The 17,709-nt window shown below is 36.7% G+C and overlaps 1 protein-coding gene across 7 annotated transcripts in view; it reads right to left on the bottom strand.

Annotated features, from left to right (window-relative positions):
- Positions 1–79: 79 nt before the first annotated feature.
- The window catches only part of LOC106649544, a 62,504-nt gene continuing 44,874 nt past the window's right edge, over positions 80–17,709 (bottom strand). For 2 of the 7 annotated variants that reach the window (XM_023459393.1, XM_014366994.2), the window contains exons 2-8: positions 17,177–17,305; positions 11,138–13,098; positions 3,078–3,348; positions 2,869–2,892; positions 2,312–2,778; positions 1,806–1,814; positions 80–1,707 (exon numbers count right to left, since the gene is read on the bottom strand). In XM_023459393.1, coding sequence (XP_023315161.1) covers positions 1,431–1,707; positions 1,806–1,814; positions 2,312–2,778; positions 2,869–2,892; positions 3,078–3,348; positions 11,138–13,098; positions 17,177–17,275 — 3,108 coding nt within the window. In that variant the 5' untranslated portion in view covers positions 17,276–17,305 and the 3' untranslated portion in view covers positions 80–1,430. Of the gene's footprint in view, positions 1,708–1,805; positions 1,815–2,204; positions 2,221–2,311; positions 2,779–2,868; positions 2,893–3,077; positions 3,349–11,137; positions 13,099–13,738; positions 13,997–17,176; positions 17,306–17,709 lie in introns of those variants that run through there. The other 5 variants (XM_014367027.2, XM_014367001.2, XM_023459394.1 and 2 more) reach the window with 5 other exon arrangements.

The raw sequence follows: 17,709 nt of genomic DNA on the forward strand, positions 1-17,709 counted from the left end.
TCTGATTATAGTTTTTTTTAAAGAATAACCTAAAAAAGTATTCAAAATAGGAAAAGGATATTAAAAAAAATAAATTGAATAATTTTTCATTTGCAAATGTGATTTATTTACTCATCTTGCAGTTTATATTTGAGACTTTGCCAAATGGCACATTCATGAGTTTTATTTTTTATACATGATTAAATTTCGGATGCATTGAAAATCAAATTTACAGCAATTCATATCTTATTCATTATCCATGCTTTTTACATATTCCTTCAAAAATCTCAGTTTTTAATGACTTAAAAAAAGTTTTTTAGTCACTCAAACAACTTGTGTTCCCTCATTTGATGTTAACTGGATTTAAGACTACCAGTAATTTACTTTACATAAAAATACCATACTAAGTATTCTTACAATCAACATATTTACATAATTACTTTCTTGAAAATAATTTTTTGGCTGCTTACAAGTTTAATAGTGGAGTGATGTTTTCTTAAAACTTGAATGTTGCTACTAATATTTTTCGTAAAAATCAATGAAATCATTTAGCATTTAGCTAGTCTCAGCTGCACATAAACATTTACATCACTCTCATATAAAAGTCTCACTCATTCAAAAAATTTAAATCCTCTTTATCATTTTGGAAAGCACTCGATAACGTATTATAATTTCAAAAATATGCTCATTAAAGACTTACTTTTGAATTTATCATATTTTAAGTACTTTTCCAATAGCTACTGAGTATAGCCATAATAGTAAAGACACAAATCATTAAACTATGTAAGTACTCTACTGAATTCATAATGTAAAAATCACTCTTCCAATCATTCACAAATACTGATGAATTATTTACCTCTATTGCGTTCTAGTATACCGAAACTCAAACGATAAATTAGAAAAGATACATTGCACTATCAGAGCGACTATGAATAAATAGGAATCTGAATCATATATCTAAAAGTTATAATAAAAATATTAATTTCGTAATGATAAATAAAAGAATTTGATCGTTTCGTCGCATGTGATATTTCCATACGACACTAACAGGCACGCATTTACAAATTTTTTCATTAGTAAATAAATTTGAATTTATTGTAGGTACATAATCGAAGATTCGCTCGATAAACTATATGTACACAACATAGCGAAAATATACCTAATATAGGAGATTCTGATCATTCTTCAACTGTCCGCTGATGCCTGAATAACAAAGTCCGTTTTTTAATAAATAACATGACAGTTCAAATAATGAAAATAAAAACTAAATTACAATTTACGATTTAGATATGAAATCGTTGGAGTCAGAAATAAACAAAATTTCTTTGTTCCACTGTTATCCAGTCATCAGCGCGTTTAACAAAATAAAAAATCAACAATTTACAACGTAGATACTACGATCATAGAAAATCTCTTTCCCCAAAAGGTACTTTGATACTATTGTTGGCGATCTAGCGTCGAGGAGCCGAGTGGGCGCGAGCCTTCGGTATCCCTGCCGCGGCTGTCGTTCTTTTTGCTGCTAACGGTGGCGTTGGTAACAGCGATTTACGCATTTGTGGGCTTTCAGGCGATTGTAGCGTTTTCACGGGCCTAGGGTACTGCAACCTCTGTAGACTCGGTAGCGACGACCTCATCGGTTCTTGGATTCGTGTGGGTATCGATTTCTGCTGCCGCGGCATCGGCGGTGACGATCTCGGCGTTGAACTTCGAGTCGACGACCCGTTCGAGCTGAAACATTAATCATGGTAGATATTTTATCATTTGAAACAAATTTTTTGTATCTAATAAACATACGACTAACGAAACTTTTAATTTACAATACTCACTATGTTATCCTATTTAAGATAGCATGAAACATAACATTTCGTAAATCGATTATCATTTTATTTTTATTTTTATTAAATTATGTACAAATACTAAGGCAATCTCAACTACTTTTCACGTACTAAATATAAATTTATTTATAAAAATCAGTACTGTTATGAACATTGAACAAATTTTTACAACGATGAGGAAAATTTTTCAACTTTATCGGTTCAATGTGCTTAGAAAATTCAAGTAGAAAAAACTATTAGAAAAAGAACTAAAATCTAGCTCATGTCGAATAGACTACAAGTCCAAGAAATTGTCGCTTGAAGTCATTCTAAGTGCATGTACAAAAAGGCATTAAGAGTAATAAGTAACACGTAGCCCATAATCAAGTCACAAAAAGTGACACACTCTACCTGACCGATCCAGTTTCTGCTTAATATCCAGAAAAAAATGGCAGCATTGCAGAAGTTCAATGTTTTGTCAATAATACTCAATGAAAAAAGTGACATAGATAACTCACCTCGCGAGCGATCCAGTGCTACTACTATTGTTTGACAGTGGCGGTAGCAAGGATGCTGGCCGCAATTTTTCCGATGGCGTGCAGAGGCTTTCATCCGGTGAATATCTGATACCCTGGATCCTGCCATGGTGAAGCTGATACTCTTGTACATCGGCTTTGAGTTTGAAAATCTCCGCATCCTTCTCTTGCAGCTTTGCTTTGCAAATTTGGACTTGCTTTTTCAACTGGAGCACTTCGTCGTTGTCCAATTTCACGTGTGCGCTATCGGGGGTGGCCGAGCTGAGCCTCCTATGAGCGGAATCGCTAACTGGAGTTTGCGTCGAAACACTGACTTTGACAGGATGATGGCTATCTGTGGAGCTTTCGGAGCACGTCGTTGTACCCATGGTATCAACTGTGTCCTCCAAGCTGGGCTCAATCAAGTCGGAGAGACCATTCTGCACCTCGAATGGGGTGAGAGGGAAATTCTGAAGAACGAGAATAAAATCCATCAGATACGATATCCCAAAGGTTTCGGATGAAATTTTCTTTTTTTTTTCGTGAGTGCAACGACCTACCCTCGTCAACCCGTTCTCTCCAGGCTGGATTTTTGATTGGTTGCGAGTTGAAAGAAGCGTGCATTGGACACACACACACACAGAGCAAATAAAAATGAATGTAAACAAAACGTAAACAAAAGTTTAATTCGAATGATGGAAATAAAAATGAACATAAGCTGACAAATACAAATATGAAATAAAAGTAAATGAATCGTCACAATTCTTACCTCCTGAATGACCCGTTTTAATTTTAATATTATCGTCTTCATCGTAACGATATCGTGATAGCAGTTGTTCAAAGTCGTGCGATCGATCGTGACCAAATCTTCATCCCTCGGACTGCTGATGTCCAATGGTATGGGCAGTTTCGTACCGATTTGTGTTGGTGTTCTCAGCGGACTGTAAATTTGTCGAGATCTTGTGCTGTCGAGCGACCTCGGCGAATCGGTGCCCGAACGGCTGTTGAGCTGTTGAAGTCGTGATCGAGAATTTGCCAAGCTGTGGAAAAAAAGTTACACGAATTATAAGAAGTTGAACTAAATGAATAGAATAAAAATTTAAACGAGTATATAATCGCAAATTCGACTGAGCTATAAAGGAAATCTATCGCACCGCTCGCACTCGGCTAGACGCAGACGAGCTTTCGACGCGGCTATGATGTCGGACATCCTCATTCTTCGAGGCAGCAACGTCGGCGAGCCATTGACTGGTGTCGTGCCCTCCGAGGATAATCCTGAATCTTTATTAGGATCTTCGGGTATTGGCAAGTTCAGATCGGGGCCAGCTGCTTGGGGTACGCGTGCTCTCGACGTAGTGGGCAGCGGTATGCCACTACGGCGTTTCGCACCTTTGTTACTGTCGTCCGAACCTGACATGCTTGTTTTTTCACTTTTGCTCTTTTACCAAGGTATTCTGATCTTGCAAGCTCGAGGTCGAGGTTTTCACGCGCGTGTAAAACGATTCGACGTTAGTGTGGATCGCCAAATTCGGAAAATTTAAATTTGTCCCAAGTGCAGTGTCGCGTCACGATTGTGCAATTGGCAATCGTATAATTTTAGAAAACAGCTTTCTCTTTCATGTCTCAAAAACAATCATTTTTAATAATTCACTGACACCTTTGTACTTTTTCATTCAAGTAGATTCGTTCATTTACATCTTTCGCGGTCATGATTCGAGCTCAAGGTCGACGATTACAGCTTGCAATTTCATCACAATGCAAAGTGCGTAATATGTTCCACGATGATTCAATCCGTTGAAGCGAGCGAGCAACAAATGTCACTTCCTGAACACTGCCGAGCTTATCACGCCGACATGCGAACTAAGATTACATCCCTCGAGTCCGACCATCTCAGTATTAGCTATTCGTCACTGTGATATGTTTGTCTAGAATTTCTAGAAAACTAAATATTTTGATGATCATAGCGTCAATTGATCCACAGGAATGATATATATTTCACGAAACTGACGTGAGAGGATATTCCATTATGCTCCACTCTCGTGACATTAAGGCACAACCCTGACTTGGTCCTACTTTGACTTGACGATCGTACACGGCTCGTAAAATACTGTATCTAACGCTAGAATCGAATATTTTAAATAAAAATATACAATCGATCGAAATTTACAAAATCTTCGACTCGAGGTAGTCTCGCGAATATACGTATGATCCTCCGACGACGAGGGTATAAAACGTCGTCGGTCAGAGGACGCGCGCGCAATATCGAAGCCGCGCAAGCGCCAAAGTTTTGGCTCAATACCATTCCGTCGACGACGTTGTGTGTCTATTCTATAAAAACCTTGTAAACGTGGGCGTGAGCCTTTCCTTCTCGTCTATTCCAAAATGAAGTGAGATTAATATTAAATGAAATTAAGAGCATGTTTTTATCGTTAATGAAAAACGAGCTTTTTCAATTTCGATTTTTATCAATATCATTTAAGAACAATAACCGCTTGGCGATTGGCTAATTCTGTTTCGTGTCTCGATTGCCAGCCTCGATTTGCGAGCAAGGGCTGCGACCCGAAAAGATAACGCAGAAAAAAACACATTTCAATCGTTGCAAAGCCTATTTAAGAACCGAAATTGGAGGGGAAACAGCAAATTCATTGGAAACAAGCCAACTGCTCGCGTGCAACTCGTATATTTTTCGTGATGCTTACGATTGTAAAAGAAACGAACAATAATTAAAAGTTGGAGATATACAGCAGGAATTTCGTGCCAGATAGGGTAATTTTGTTGCGAATTTACAAATTAGAACAATGAAGTACGGAGGAAGCGTCTGCGTGTATATTTAGAACAGCAGAGATTAGAGGGCGAGCGGAGATGCGTGATAGACGAGCGTGTCTTTCTCTCTGCAGCGCGTGTCTTCCGACGCGTATACGGGTATTTTTGGCGGTCATGGTTCTCGAAAGTGGCAAACGGCAGCTTCGTCAAGTGAGAAAAGTAAAGTAATTTTTGCCTCTTACCAGCGTCCAGAGATAAAAAGCGCGCATTCGAATCGTAAAAGCAGATTTGTACGTTTGAAAAACGCTATAAATAGTGTGCCGATATGCTAAATACCGGTCATAAAAGTGTATCGCTGCGGCTCGAGCGGAAGCAGGATAAAAGAAAAAAGCCCGTGTCGTCACTGTCATTTTAGAAAAATCTGTTTCACCCAATTACTCGAGTCGAGAAATCGACTGCGTGTTGCACACCTTTTGCTCGATCTAGAGCACGCCCCTGATTTATTTAATTCGACGGCACACGTGAGAGAGTCTATTTCCACGTTCATCTCCCGTGACACACGTGCGCACGCCAACAGAACGTAGATATTTTTTTCAGTAGTGATCATACGTCGATGGTTGCGCGCGATGCGTTACGTAAAATCAGGATGCGACTGGCCGAAGACACTTTCTATTTCTCAAATGTATGTGTCCAATTTGCGATATTACGCAGCCGAGGAAGTCGATTCATAAGCGTGCGATGTAATCGGAAAAGCTGATACGGACGGTGGCGCGATGAAAGTGCACGCGGCAAAGATATACACGCGTGCAGCTAGGTATAATCAATGAAAAAAAGGAGCAAAGACGAAACGCTCTGATAAGCCGCATAGTTTCCCAGTAGCCGAGACACTGTCCTACATGATTCGGGCGCTTCTTCGAGTAGAAATTTCTCAATCGAACAATCGCCGAATCACTCTGGAAATTCGCGCTGCAGCTGTGTGAGCAGCCAATCTCGATGATGAATGTCGAGCGGCTCGGGCGGCAGTCGCGCTACACTGCTCGGCACGGGATTTTTTTTAAAAGAAAGAAAAAACCAAGCACTTGATTATTCCTAGCACAATTCCATTGTTTGTCCCGCGCGGTGCGCTCCGTGCGCACACATACACAAACACACACACATACTCGCGTGTTACATTTGAATTTTGAGCTCGCCGATGTAAATAAGCCTTGCGCCTTTTGAAGTTATAGACCGTGTATAATAATAATCAAGAGAGCGTTACCTTTATTCTTGTTAGCGTTTCGTTCATTGTAATGAGCCACTGCGCAAGCCATGAGAAAATTTCCTGCGAGCCTATTTGCGCGCCTGCATAAGTACGTGCATGTGGCAGCGGCTTTCCCTACTATATGCGGCTGTGAGGACGCGCGCGCAAGATTGAACAAAAAAAAAATTGAAAAATATTTCGGATCCCCTTGCTCGAAATGCCTTGACAAGGTCGCGCCAATGCAAGGTGCATTTTGATCCGCTGCACTTTTATAATAATAGTCAAGGTTGTGGCGAAAAACCGGTTTTCATGTGTGCGCGCGTACTGTGCGTTACCATTGTAATTCGATCGACTGTACCGACGCAGGAAAACTTGGTACCCTTTTATGAGCTGATTAATAACAACATTTGATTACTAAATATTCTAAACAAGATTTATTCATAATATATAGCCTCGACTGCGATTACAATACATCCTAGGTCGTAAATTTTTGCGAAGACAAATTTTCATCCATAATTAGTACAAGTCGAATGAATTCAACATTTTTAAAATTAGTTATCGCCACAAAAAAAACTTGCATCGCTTCTTTCTCTCTATACAGTCTCGAATGCACATGAAAATGTTTATGTTTTATTTGTATCAATATTAATATCAAAGCTCGAGTTGAATTTTTCATTTATTTATCGTCTAATAAAATTACATCTAGATCTATCATATAAAAAAGTCGATACTACTTGCTTTTCATGTGCATTTTTCTCAACGATATGCATTCCAACGATACACACATTCGCACGGCTCAAACCGATCAATTAGTTAATCAAACGATCAAAGCTAAGTCATAATATTTACCCATTAAGTGGAGACGTGGTATTTTGATAGTGCGAACTGGCGTGCGTTCCGGTGGGAGACGCCGACGTGACGTTTGCCTTAACAAATGACGCTTTTCTCGCCTCCATTACGAGTTCATCATTGAGTTTTCTCATCGGTATAACCATGAGAATGTACAATTTGAATATCAATGCACCATTAGTTGCATACAACGAACGCACTTTTTACTTTTTTGTTAAGTTCACCGAATATTCTTTTTTAATCCACTTTTTTAGATATTGTAATTTTTACGTCAAACACATATTGTAGCCGCTCTACGGAGACAATATAATCGTTACTCATTTTTTTCATGGTTTTTATATTTTTTTTTGTTCGCAATGCAAGAGAATATATAGCATTATTATGCACTAATATTTGAGTATGTAAGATTTGAGTATATTTGACTGATTTATGTATAATAAATTTTATAATACGTTGAAATAATTCAGACTAAATAATTTAGAAAGTCATTTTCTGTATATCACCGAATTCGCTGATTTATATTTATTAAATTTTTCTTTCACCTACGTATAATAGAGCTTAGTTTATATTGATGTCTTTTTTGAAAGACAAGTAATTTAATTGGCAATTTTTTTCGATATATTTGGAAGAGGACAATTTAAGAATTATCAGATATTAATGAGTGTAAAACTGGGCGGAAACGATCGCAATTTTTTTCTTGATAAGACTAGAAAGTTAATATTTGTAGACAATTTTCATAACTGGACGTATCATAAAAGTATATCTCGTGCGATAAAATTGATATGAACAATTGAACAATTGAACAGTTTAGCTCATAAAAGCTCATTGAGCTCGTTCAAAATACATTATTAATTACAAAAACAGCGACCGTTAACGTCTCAACATAATAACTGGGCAAAACAGCTCCGGACTATTCTTCTTTGCAAAATTTTCTCGTATTCGAGATACTCCGTTCTCCCCGGAAATAAGCAAAAAACAAAAAGAAGACACTGAGATTTGCTCGTGCCGAGAAAACCAAAAAAAGACGCATTCACAGATCTCATACTCTCCCTCTTTCACAAACATATATACCCTCTATTTTGAGTTTATATTCCGAAATAGTCTCTCTCTCCTTTGCACGATGCGTATTTATATATAAATACATAGCACAACGCTCGACGCCGCTTGTACAAATATATATGCTACATACAAATATATATATGTGTATCCATATAATATTGTATGTATAATATTATTTTTCAAGTTTTATGATATATTTTAAATGAAAAGATCTTCAGAGATGCCACTTATTAACTCCTAAGTAGAAGTTGCATGGGAAGCAGAAGTGGTTGTTGCAGAAGTTTCAGCAGCAGAGATCATTTTTCCTTTCATGATCCTTTGTTCTGTCTTGTTCTCTCTCTGTCTCTCTTTCTCTTTCTTTCTCTCTATCTCTCTATCTTTTTTGTACTTGAAGAATAGTCGCAAAAATTTAAAAAGCTTTGTTATTTAAATAATTTTACACTCGATTCTTCAAGTGTAATGTTGTTGCTTTTGAGGAAGAGAGCCTGCAATGATGGATACAAGACACAAAGTTTGACTTTTTGCTTCCTGCATATTATGTGATTTTATCGACTGACAAATTATCCGCGATGACAAAACTCGATAAAATTTAATAAAATACGCACACAATTTCTAATGTAAAATCGTTCAAACGGCTACTACTTGAAAAACACGATTATCAACACAGTAGTGATTTTTTTCTCAATGAATGTCACTTGAGATTAGTTAAAAAATATCTACTGGACGATACTTGTATTTGATATCTATTTACAGGAGAGAGAAAGTATAGGTGTATGCGTATATAATGGCTCTAAGGAGAGATTCGCATCAAAACTTATAAGATGTGACGGTACTAATCATGCATAGGAAAAGTTTGTACTTAAATAAAAATACATAAGCACAAGAGCCTGACTAATGCGCAAAAAAAATTAAAAAATTAATGATTCAAACGATACTCTCTATCGCTTATCATAAATAATAACGCGCTATATTCTCTTGCTTTGCGATTCGAAAATTTTCACTTGTTTTAAGAAAATTTCAACGACACTGATTCAACAATATGCATGTGAATCGCAATTTTTAATCGACAAGGAATTATAATTTGCGAAGCGTGACAAAAAACATTACTGAGCATAAAATCCCGCGTAGTTTTACTATTCTTTAGAAAGCTGCAGCTTTTTCTCCATCGTCTGGCGCAGATTTCATGCTCATTTTTTATTCGTTATCGATCACAGCTCTGCTCGATACGCACACATAGACACTCAACACGACTCCTTGTAAATATACACTTGGAAATTTTCACATAACACACAAAGATGCACGCGCACGTACACTCGAAAGCACCAAATTATTCACCAGCAAAAGCGTAGAGGCACACGTGCGAAAAAGTGTCAATTATGAGGCTCAAACGCGAGAAGAAATCGGCACGAGCGATGCGCTTAGCACGGCAGTAAAATGCCGACTGACTGCTCGCAGAAATGTGTATATAACATTACAACAGGCCACGACCACCGACCGGCTGACTCTCTTAGGCCTATTATACGTACGCTTTCGAGCGCGGCGGCGTTGCAAGATGGCTTTTACAATTTACATGTAATATTGCGCAGAGTTGTGGGCCAGATTATCCACGGAGGAAAATGGAAAACGTGCCGTACCTCGCGCAAATGAGTCAAAGTTTTGTTTTTAGCGGACTCCGATGCGACGATGTATCGGTGACCGTGTTACAAAGAAAAAAACAAGGTCTGAGCGATTGAGCAAGTCGGCTTGGCTTGAATGAGAAAAAAACACGATGAAGTTGTACAACTACTAGAGTTGAAACCGTGTTAAGAAAACGATTGTATTCACGCCAGCACTAATAAAATTTGGATATAAGGGCAGCATTCGTTGCCAAGCTTTTGTTCGTTCCTAGAGACGAATCCCCAGTCGAGGGGGAATTCCATTCGAACAAGGGGAGAAAGAAAGTCGATGCTCGTATTTCTGCGAGGGTGGAAAGTCGTACTCCAATAAACGCAGCGGAGGTCGAAGAAGACGCGTAAGGCTTCTTTGCACTGAGAGATCATTTTCGTTAATCCAGCCGTCTTCAATGAGTAGGAAAAAAAACGAGTCATGTTCAAATTAAGTTCGTAATAGAGCGATAAAAAATCATAATAATCGACGCGTTGAACGCGTGCTACAACTACACATGTCATCGCGAATAAGTTCGAATAATATGACTCATACGCACGCCACGAGAAGTAAATATTTATATCTAAAGTGAGTAAGTGGGTTTGTAAGTCGGGTCTGCTAGAACGGGACTGACTCGTGCTGCCATCGTAAAGTCGAAGAGGTACACTACGTTCAGAGTAGCAACTGCTGCAATTGTAAATTTCGCAAGGCTACGTAATATCTTTAGTCGATAAAATAGTCTGTTTCCTTAATGCTTTTATACAAAGTAATCTAATCTCTACAATTTTATTATGATGTAATATTGTACTAAAAGTGGTAACAATTTATCTTAAAATATTTTAATTCGTGACTCAGAAATCTATCTAAGTTCGAGTTATGAAATCATACTATATGGAATTAAAACTTGTCTGGTTGGAAGCAAGTTACGAGAAGAAAAATTGGAAATAAAATGTGCCCTATCCAGTCTATGTATTTCATGGAACTAGTAGCGCGAATGACTCATGATAAGACACGCGTAAAATAAATGTTGCACAAAATATATACGAGATTTTATGGGTAGATCGTCTGAATCATTTTTTGTAACAATTAAACATTTAAAAAAATAGACAGGTGCAACATAATGACTTATATATATTGGGTTATAAAAATAAAAAACATGCAAGCGAAAAATAAACTGGAAACAAACCACGTAGAATAACTCAGTCGAATTGTACGATTAATATTGCAGCGCTGAATATATATTTCATAACATTAAAAAAGAAGATTATACGTACTCAATTTCATTCTGATTATTTCTAGCCATCTCGTTGATGTTGTTGTTGGCAATATTTATAATGGAATCCAGTTGCAGCATACTAGTGGCATCTTCGAGGCTTTGCATGACATTTTCGCACGAGTCAGCTTCACTGGGCTCGTAGTCCATCATGAGATCGTCGGATGCGATCGAGTCGCAGGAAGACAGGCTGTCGGCAATTTCGGTTTTTCGCGTCAAACGCGGACTGCTCTCCACGCTCTCGTTTGCTTTGACCTCGCCATTTTTGTTTTTTATGCAAGCGACAATATCGCTGATCGTAAGACTGTCGTTGAAATTCATGTCTTCGTTATCAGCAAACATGAGGCCAGGCTGGTCTTCGATCTCGTCGTCGAAAAAGTCTTTCCCTTCGGACATGCATACGGACACGGATAGGCAACCGGAATTCGACGATACTGGGCTCTCCGCATCCAATTGTTCGGCCTCGCAGTTGTCATTTGCGTTGTCCAAATCAATCTCAAGCTGCGTAAAGGTGCTGTTTGGGCTGTCGAGTCCAGTAAAGTTTTCTAGCGGCGAAGTCTCATCATCGATCATTGCAGTAGTGGTGGCCGCAACCGCAGCAAATGCCGGATCCTCGATACTCAGCAGCACCGATCTCAAAGTGCTGCTCGGCAATGCGCCGGTCTTTGCTACGTTCGTTATAGTTTGGAAGTGCTCCGATGTACTTTGTGATACTGTGTTAACAGCTTTCATCGGAATATCGTCGATTCTCTGAATCTGGGGCTCTTCTTCGCTCGATGGCACTACCATATCGAATAAGGCCTCTCCGCCATTGCCAAATTGGTCTTGCTCATCGGAGCTAGACGATGTCGACTCCGGTATTTGCTGACTTTCTGTCATAGCCGTCATTGCTGCCATAACCGCTTGATAAGCAGATCCAGTGAATTTTTCTGATTTTTTAGCGTCTTTCATAACTTTCACCTCTTCGCCGCAGCCCTCCGATGATGCCATTGATGAAGTCATTGATACCGTAAGCGATGAAGTCTTCGACAATTTATTATCTTTTGCCATTTGCAAATTTTTCTGATACAAGTTAGTTCTCTCTCGTACTGTACCAGTGGTCCGATTAACTTTAGGGCTCGAACGGCCTACTGGAATAGGCAAGCACAGATCTTCGGGCAATGGAATGACTGATATTTCTGTTATTGTATCGTCTTCGTCCGTGTCCACAACGTCAAACTTTTTTCCTTTAACGACGACTCCAAGCTTTCGGACTTTTCTGCGAGCCGAACGTTCAATGGAATGCACCCCATTTTGGCTACCGAGACCGGAATCTTCCGTGCTGGACCCATCTTTTGAACTGCAATACGACGTGCCTGCCCTTCTGCTTTGATTGACTGCTGTTTTTGTAAATTTTGCCATCCTTGCTACTTGAGGCCTAGGCAAATTCGACGACTGAAGTGTATATTTGGCAACTACCGTATCAGTAGTCCTTTTGTTGAAATCAACGTTGTTATTCTTATAATTATCGTTCACCAAGCGTTGATTTATTGGCGATGACTGAGGTCTCATCGACTGCGGATACGACCTGCAAGTGGTCTGATCCTTTCGAACGCCATAGCCAGTCTTTGGCTGTTGAATGTTTTTAACAAAGTTATTGTAAGAAATGTCGGTTACTTTGTCGGTGAACCGTTGATTGGGAGTGCGAAAACCAAATCTGTTGGTTCGTAAAGGCACACCACTGGCTTCTTTTTTCGGTGGAGCTAGCCGCGGAGTGGATCGTCCCGACGCCGAACCAGGATGACGAGTTGGACCAGTAAAATGAAAATCGTCCTCCATTTTTTTCTGTTTGTAACGATCTGGTCCTACGGATTTTGAGCGTGATGCCTCCTTACGACCGATCGGTATGGGTAAACCGCTGTTTGTATTCTTTTTAAGCGACATATCGGTCCCCTTGGTAGAATCTTTTTTCTTGTTAAGAATCTGTAAAATAATATATTAATTAAAATACTATTCGCGAACAAATTCAAGAAAATTATATAATTGTATAGAGGAATTATGTTGTTTTGTTTGAATTTAAAATTTTCGTTTGCTTTGGGTACTATACGTATAACTTATGCACATCATCAATCAATCAGTGATTGAAACATTTTAATGTCGTTTCAACTACCCTGATAATCTTAACTTCTATCTAAAGAATAATAGGAAAGACAGATATGAATAAAAAAGTAATAGACGAACTGAGACGATTGACGTTTTTAGAAATATATTTCCATTATAATTATTAACAAATTAAAATAAAAAAAAAACGAAACGAAACTGATACCCATGAAACAACACCCCAGAATTTTAGGCGGGTATCAAAGACAAATAGAGATAAAAAATTGAATGGAAGAGAAAATCACTTTTTCACTGCTACTATATAACATAAGGTAATAATCAATAATATCTATTTTAAGTCACCACGCTGATGAGACGCTCAGAAGTCATCCAAAAAAATTTGCCACGCATTAACACTTATACATTTGGAATACACATATGAGAAAAAATGGCGATTTCACTTTAATTTCTAAAAAAGTGATAAAATCATTTCACTTGCGTCACAAATGTACGCCTTAACAACCTTACCGCATAGCCAGTTTTCTCGACTTCAAAATCATCCTGACACCGAAGTCCATAGCGAAGTTCTTCGTCATTTTCGTAATCCCACCTGGACGACCTCGCCATATTTGATGTATATCTTACCCGGTTAAACAATTAACTCTTAGTTCTTCAAAAACGTACATATCCTCTAAGCTTGGAGCGATAATTAACCAAATACGGGCATGATGCAAAAAATGATCAGCCACTCGCCAGACCGGAGTAAGCGAGACAGACGACGTAAAAACTTCGCAGAGGAGAACAGGCGATTGATCGGTACAACTGCGCCGGCGCTTTCATTGAGGGTGGGCGAATTGCGTCCGTAAAGGGGTGGAAAGTGAGGAGGCGATAGAGAAATTGAAACGTAGTTCCCAGAGCTCCAGGGTTGAGCTCAAGAAGAAATGCGCTTGCGCTGCGCAGCTTTAACGTTCAAAGGATCCATGCGCAGAAAATCTCAAAGGCAGGATATTTATTCGTACGTGTGTTATTTTCATAATATTCTGCAATCAAATTTTTTACGATTGGGAATTTGAATATTAACAATCAGACGAAGACCTCACCAATTTACAGCTTCTTTAAAAACATTGCCGAAGCGAACAAATCAAGAAATTATAAATGGCTAATATATAAATTTATTCAATATTTAAACTTGCAGAATCCATACAGCCAATGATATAATGAGTATTTTATGAAATTTTTTATAGATTACTCATATTTAAAAGGCTTTAATACCTCTTCGAAAAATCGCACGCCAAAAAACTATACCTTAAATTTTTGAAAACCATGTTCCAAAATTGATAATTTTTTATCAATATATTGTAAAAAATAGAATTATCAAGATACTAGCCAAACATCGCGTGCATGAAATTTAATATTCGTATCGGGCATCAATTCAAGTAATTTTTATTCACTTGTAACTTTAATTCTTTACAATTATTTTTTAATATTATTTTTAAATAAAGAAATAAAATCAAAAGTATGTTTTTGAATAAGTTTACTATCATTAAAGGGATTTTACTATTTAATTACTGAAATAAAGTCTCGATTATTTATGAAAAAAGCCCCAATACGTAGTACTTGAAATGATCGTCAACAATAAATAATTTTTAAATGAGGAGAAATCGTTGTTTTTCGTTATTACAAGACCTTTTTTAAAACCATGCTAAAACTAAACATTATCACTCATTTTTTAAGATTATTCATGAAAAGTCGTTATAGTGCCTTTAAAACACTATGTACAAGTAGCTAAGAAAAATAGTAAACAGGTACCTGTTTCAAAAAACGGATTATAAAGCTTTCATTTTTATTTTAGAGTTTTGGTGTCTTTTTTACTACAAAGCGCAGCAAAGAAAATGAGACAGCATAAAAGTTTAACTTTAATATTAAGCAGTTTTTTAGTCTAACAGGGTACATCAAGCTGATCCGGAACAAATCACTTTTCTATAAAAGTAAGTAATATGTTGCTGAAAAACCTGGCCTTCTAATTGTAAATTGGGCTATAGGGTCAAATCTCCCAAGACAATATGATTTGAACAATGAAAGCGAGAACAAAAAATCGTCAGATGATTTGTTACAATTACATGTAAATTTAGCGAAGATCGAGAAAAAGGTTGATGAAATTGTAAAAATGTATAAAACAGGTAAACTTGAGAAGGTGCTTCACTTACCAGAATCAGTGATATAATAAGCTGTAATGCGTTTGAGAGCTACTTATTGAAATACTTTTGTATGGAGGGGATCGTGTTTGAGATTAAAAAGTCAAGTTACAAGATAGAAACTAATCGGACGAAAGATTAGAATAAAAAGGATAAAATGCGCCTCATTATAGAATTATCATTTGCTATTGGTTGGACAAGACACACCTTCCACTTTTAGTCGTTTAAAGCACCTGTACCAATAAACCTTTCATATCTTTTGCATTCACAGCGATGTCCAATTTAGAACACGCGCGTTGACCCTTGTTCTCGCACGGGCAATCATGCGTGTCTATGTTCGTTATAGGTTACGTGCGCATCGATTCAATTTCTTTGATTTTTTAATGATAAATTTATAACGTTTATTCGTTAAATTCGTTAAATTGTTTAAAAAAATCAATCATAACAAAGTTCTAGATTAATCAAATAATACTTAATTGGTCAAACTTAAGCGCTCAAATTTACGTTATTCCAAAAAGCAATCAAACTTATAGGTTACTGTATTATCACCTTCATATAATTTATTTTATACAGCAAACAAGGGATTAGTAGCGCATTTGAAATCTATAAGTGATGGCGATAAATGAATAAGCATCTATGTAAATTAGAGTCATTAGAAGTCTCTATCTCAAAACGATTTAACTTTTGTCTAATGAATGACGATTATAGTATGCTTTTTCCTCCAATAGACTTTAAAATTATGATTTTTTAAGTTTAGTGTAGATTAAAAACTTTAAACAAATTAATTTTTAACTTTATGCGTTGATCTGAATGAAATAGTTAATTTGTTCAATGAATATTAAATTTCATCACGTATAGGTCTTCAAAAATTAAAACAACCCCTTTTATTTGAAAATTTGCGAAAGGGATACAATCATTGCAAATAATAATTATTTAAGATGCTATGAACCATAGTCATTTCTGAGTTTTAAGTAAATATTTGACAAGAATGACAATTCTCAAGGAAAAATGCATAATGACGTATGTATATTATAACAAGTGAAAATGTTTTTTGGGTCATTGCCAAATTTCCCTTAAATAAATTTGTAGACGGTCTATGGCATATTCACAGCACTCTTTGCAATGAGACGCTAATGAATCCTATCTTATTAACATGGGCTACTTTCTATCATAATATAACCACGTAAATCGGTATCCATCTTGAAATAGTTGACAGATATATATCTAGCCTCGTGATTGGTTAGTGAAATATGTTTTTTGGCGCTAATTGGTGTTTATTCAACTGTTAAATTTTGATTGAATTATGTTATGAATTTAAAAATGTTGTAAATAATTTGCATCAAACCGGAAAATATTAGCTACGAAGATAAACGGTATTCTTCAAAATTTTATCATAAATTAGTATCTAACGCGCGCACTGATTGGCTAAATTTAATAATTGTAACCAATATATGTTAAGAATAGTACTTTAATAAATTTCAATTGAAAATCTGAATTTAAAATAATATGATCCGAAAGCCCTGCTTTATACATTTTTCAAACATACATATAAAATTTGTAGAGACTGCAGCAAAATATAAAATAAAGGTGTTCAGTGAATGTAAAATACTTTATTTAATCTGTATACTTTCCCTAATTCAATAAAAAATCCTCTTTACGCATGTGTGTTTAGAGTAAAATGAAAGTGTGTTGTAAAAAATGGCTACATGTTAATTATACAATGTGATTTGTTTCGTGTTTTTCATGTTAAAAACAAGAATAATTACCTTATGTTTCGAGGACTTTTTATCCATGATGCGGTCAAATGACGAGTAGCCGGATGCTGCGATGACAGCGCCCGCCTTAGTAGATACGCATTGCCCCATATAGATCGGTTGTTAAGAACCGAATGCAACCTAAAAATTAGACGAAAAATGTTAAATAATCGAGAATACACTATAGGGGCTTTTCTTTTGAAATATACCAAATTGCCCTAGTATACCAAACCCATAGTTAATAATTATCTTATGTAAATATCATATTTAGAAAAATATATCATTTCAAAAAGAGTAAAAGCATAAGAAGATTTAAGTTATTCGATGTGTTAACAAATTTTACTACAGCATTCGACTAAGGTCATTGTACCTATTTTTGCTTATGTCCGTACATTCGCTCAATAATTAATATTAGCAATTTAATTTTGCACAAAATTCTTTTTTGTTTTGAGCTGTTCTTTTTTGTTGTATTGTTTGTATTGAGCCGAACATGTTTAACATAATTATATTACTTAAATACTGGTATCAAGTTTTGTTCTTTTGTA

The sequence above is a fragment of the Trichogramma pretiosum genome, unplaced genomic scaffold (genome assembly GCF_000599845.2).
Source record: "Trichogramma pretiosum strain Unisexual culture from Peru unplaced genomic scaffold, Tpre_2.0 scaffold57, whole genome shotgun sequence".
Lineage (NCBI taxonomy): Eukaryota > Metazoa > Arthropoda > Insecta > Hymenoptera > Trichogrammatidae > Trichogramma > Trichogramma pretiosum.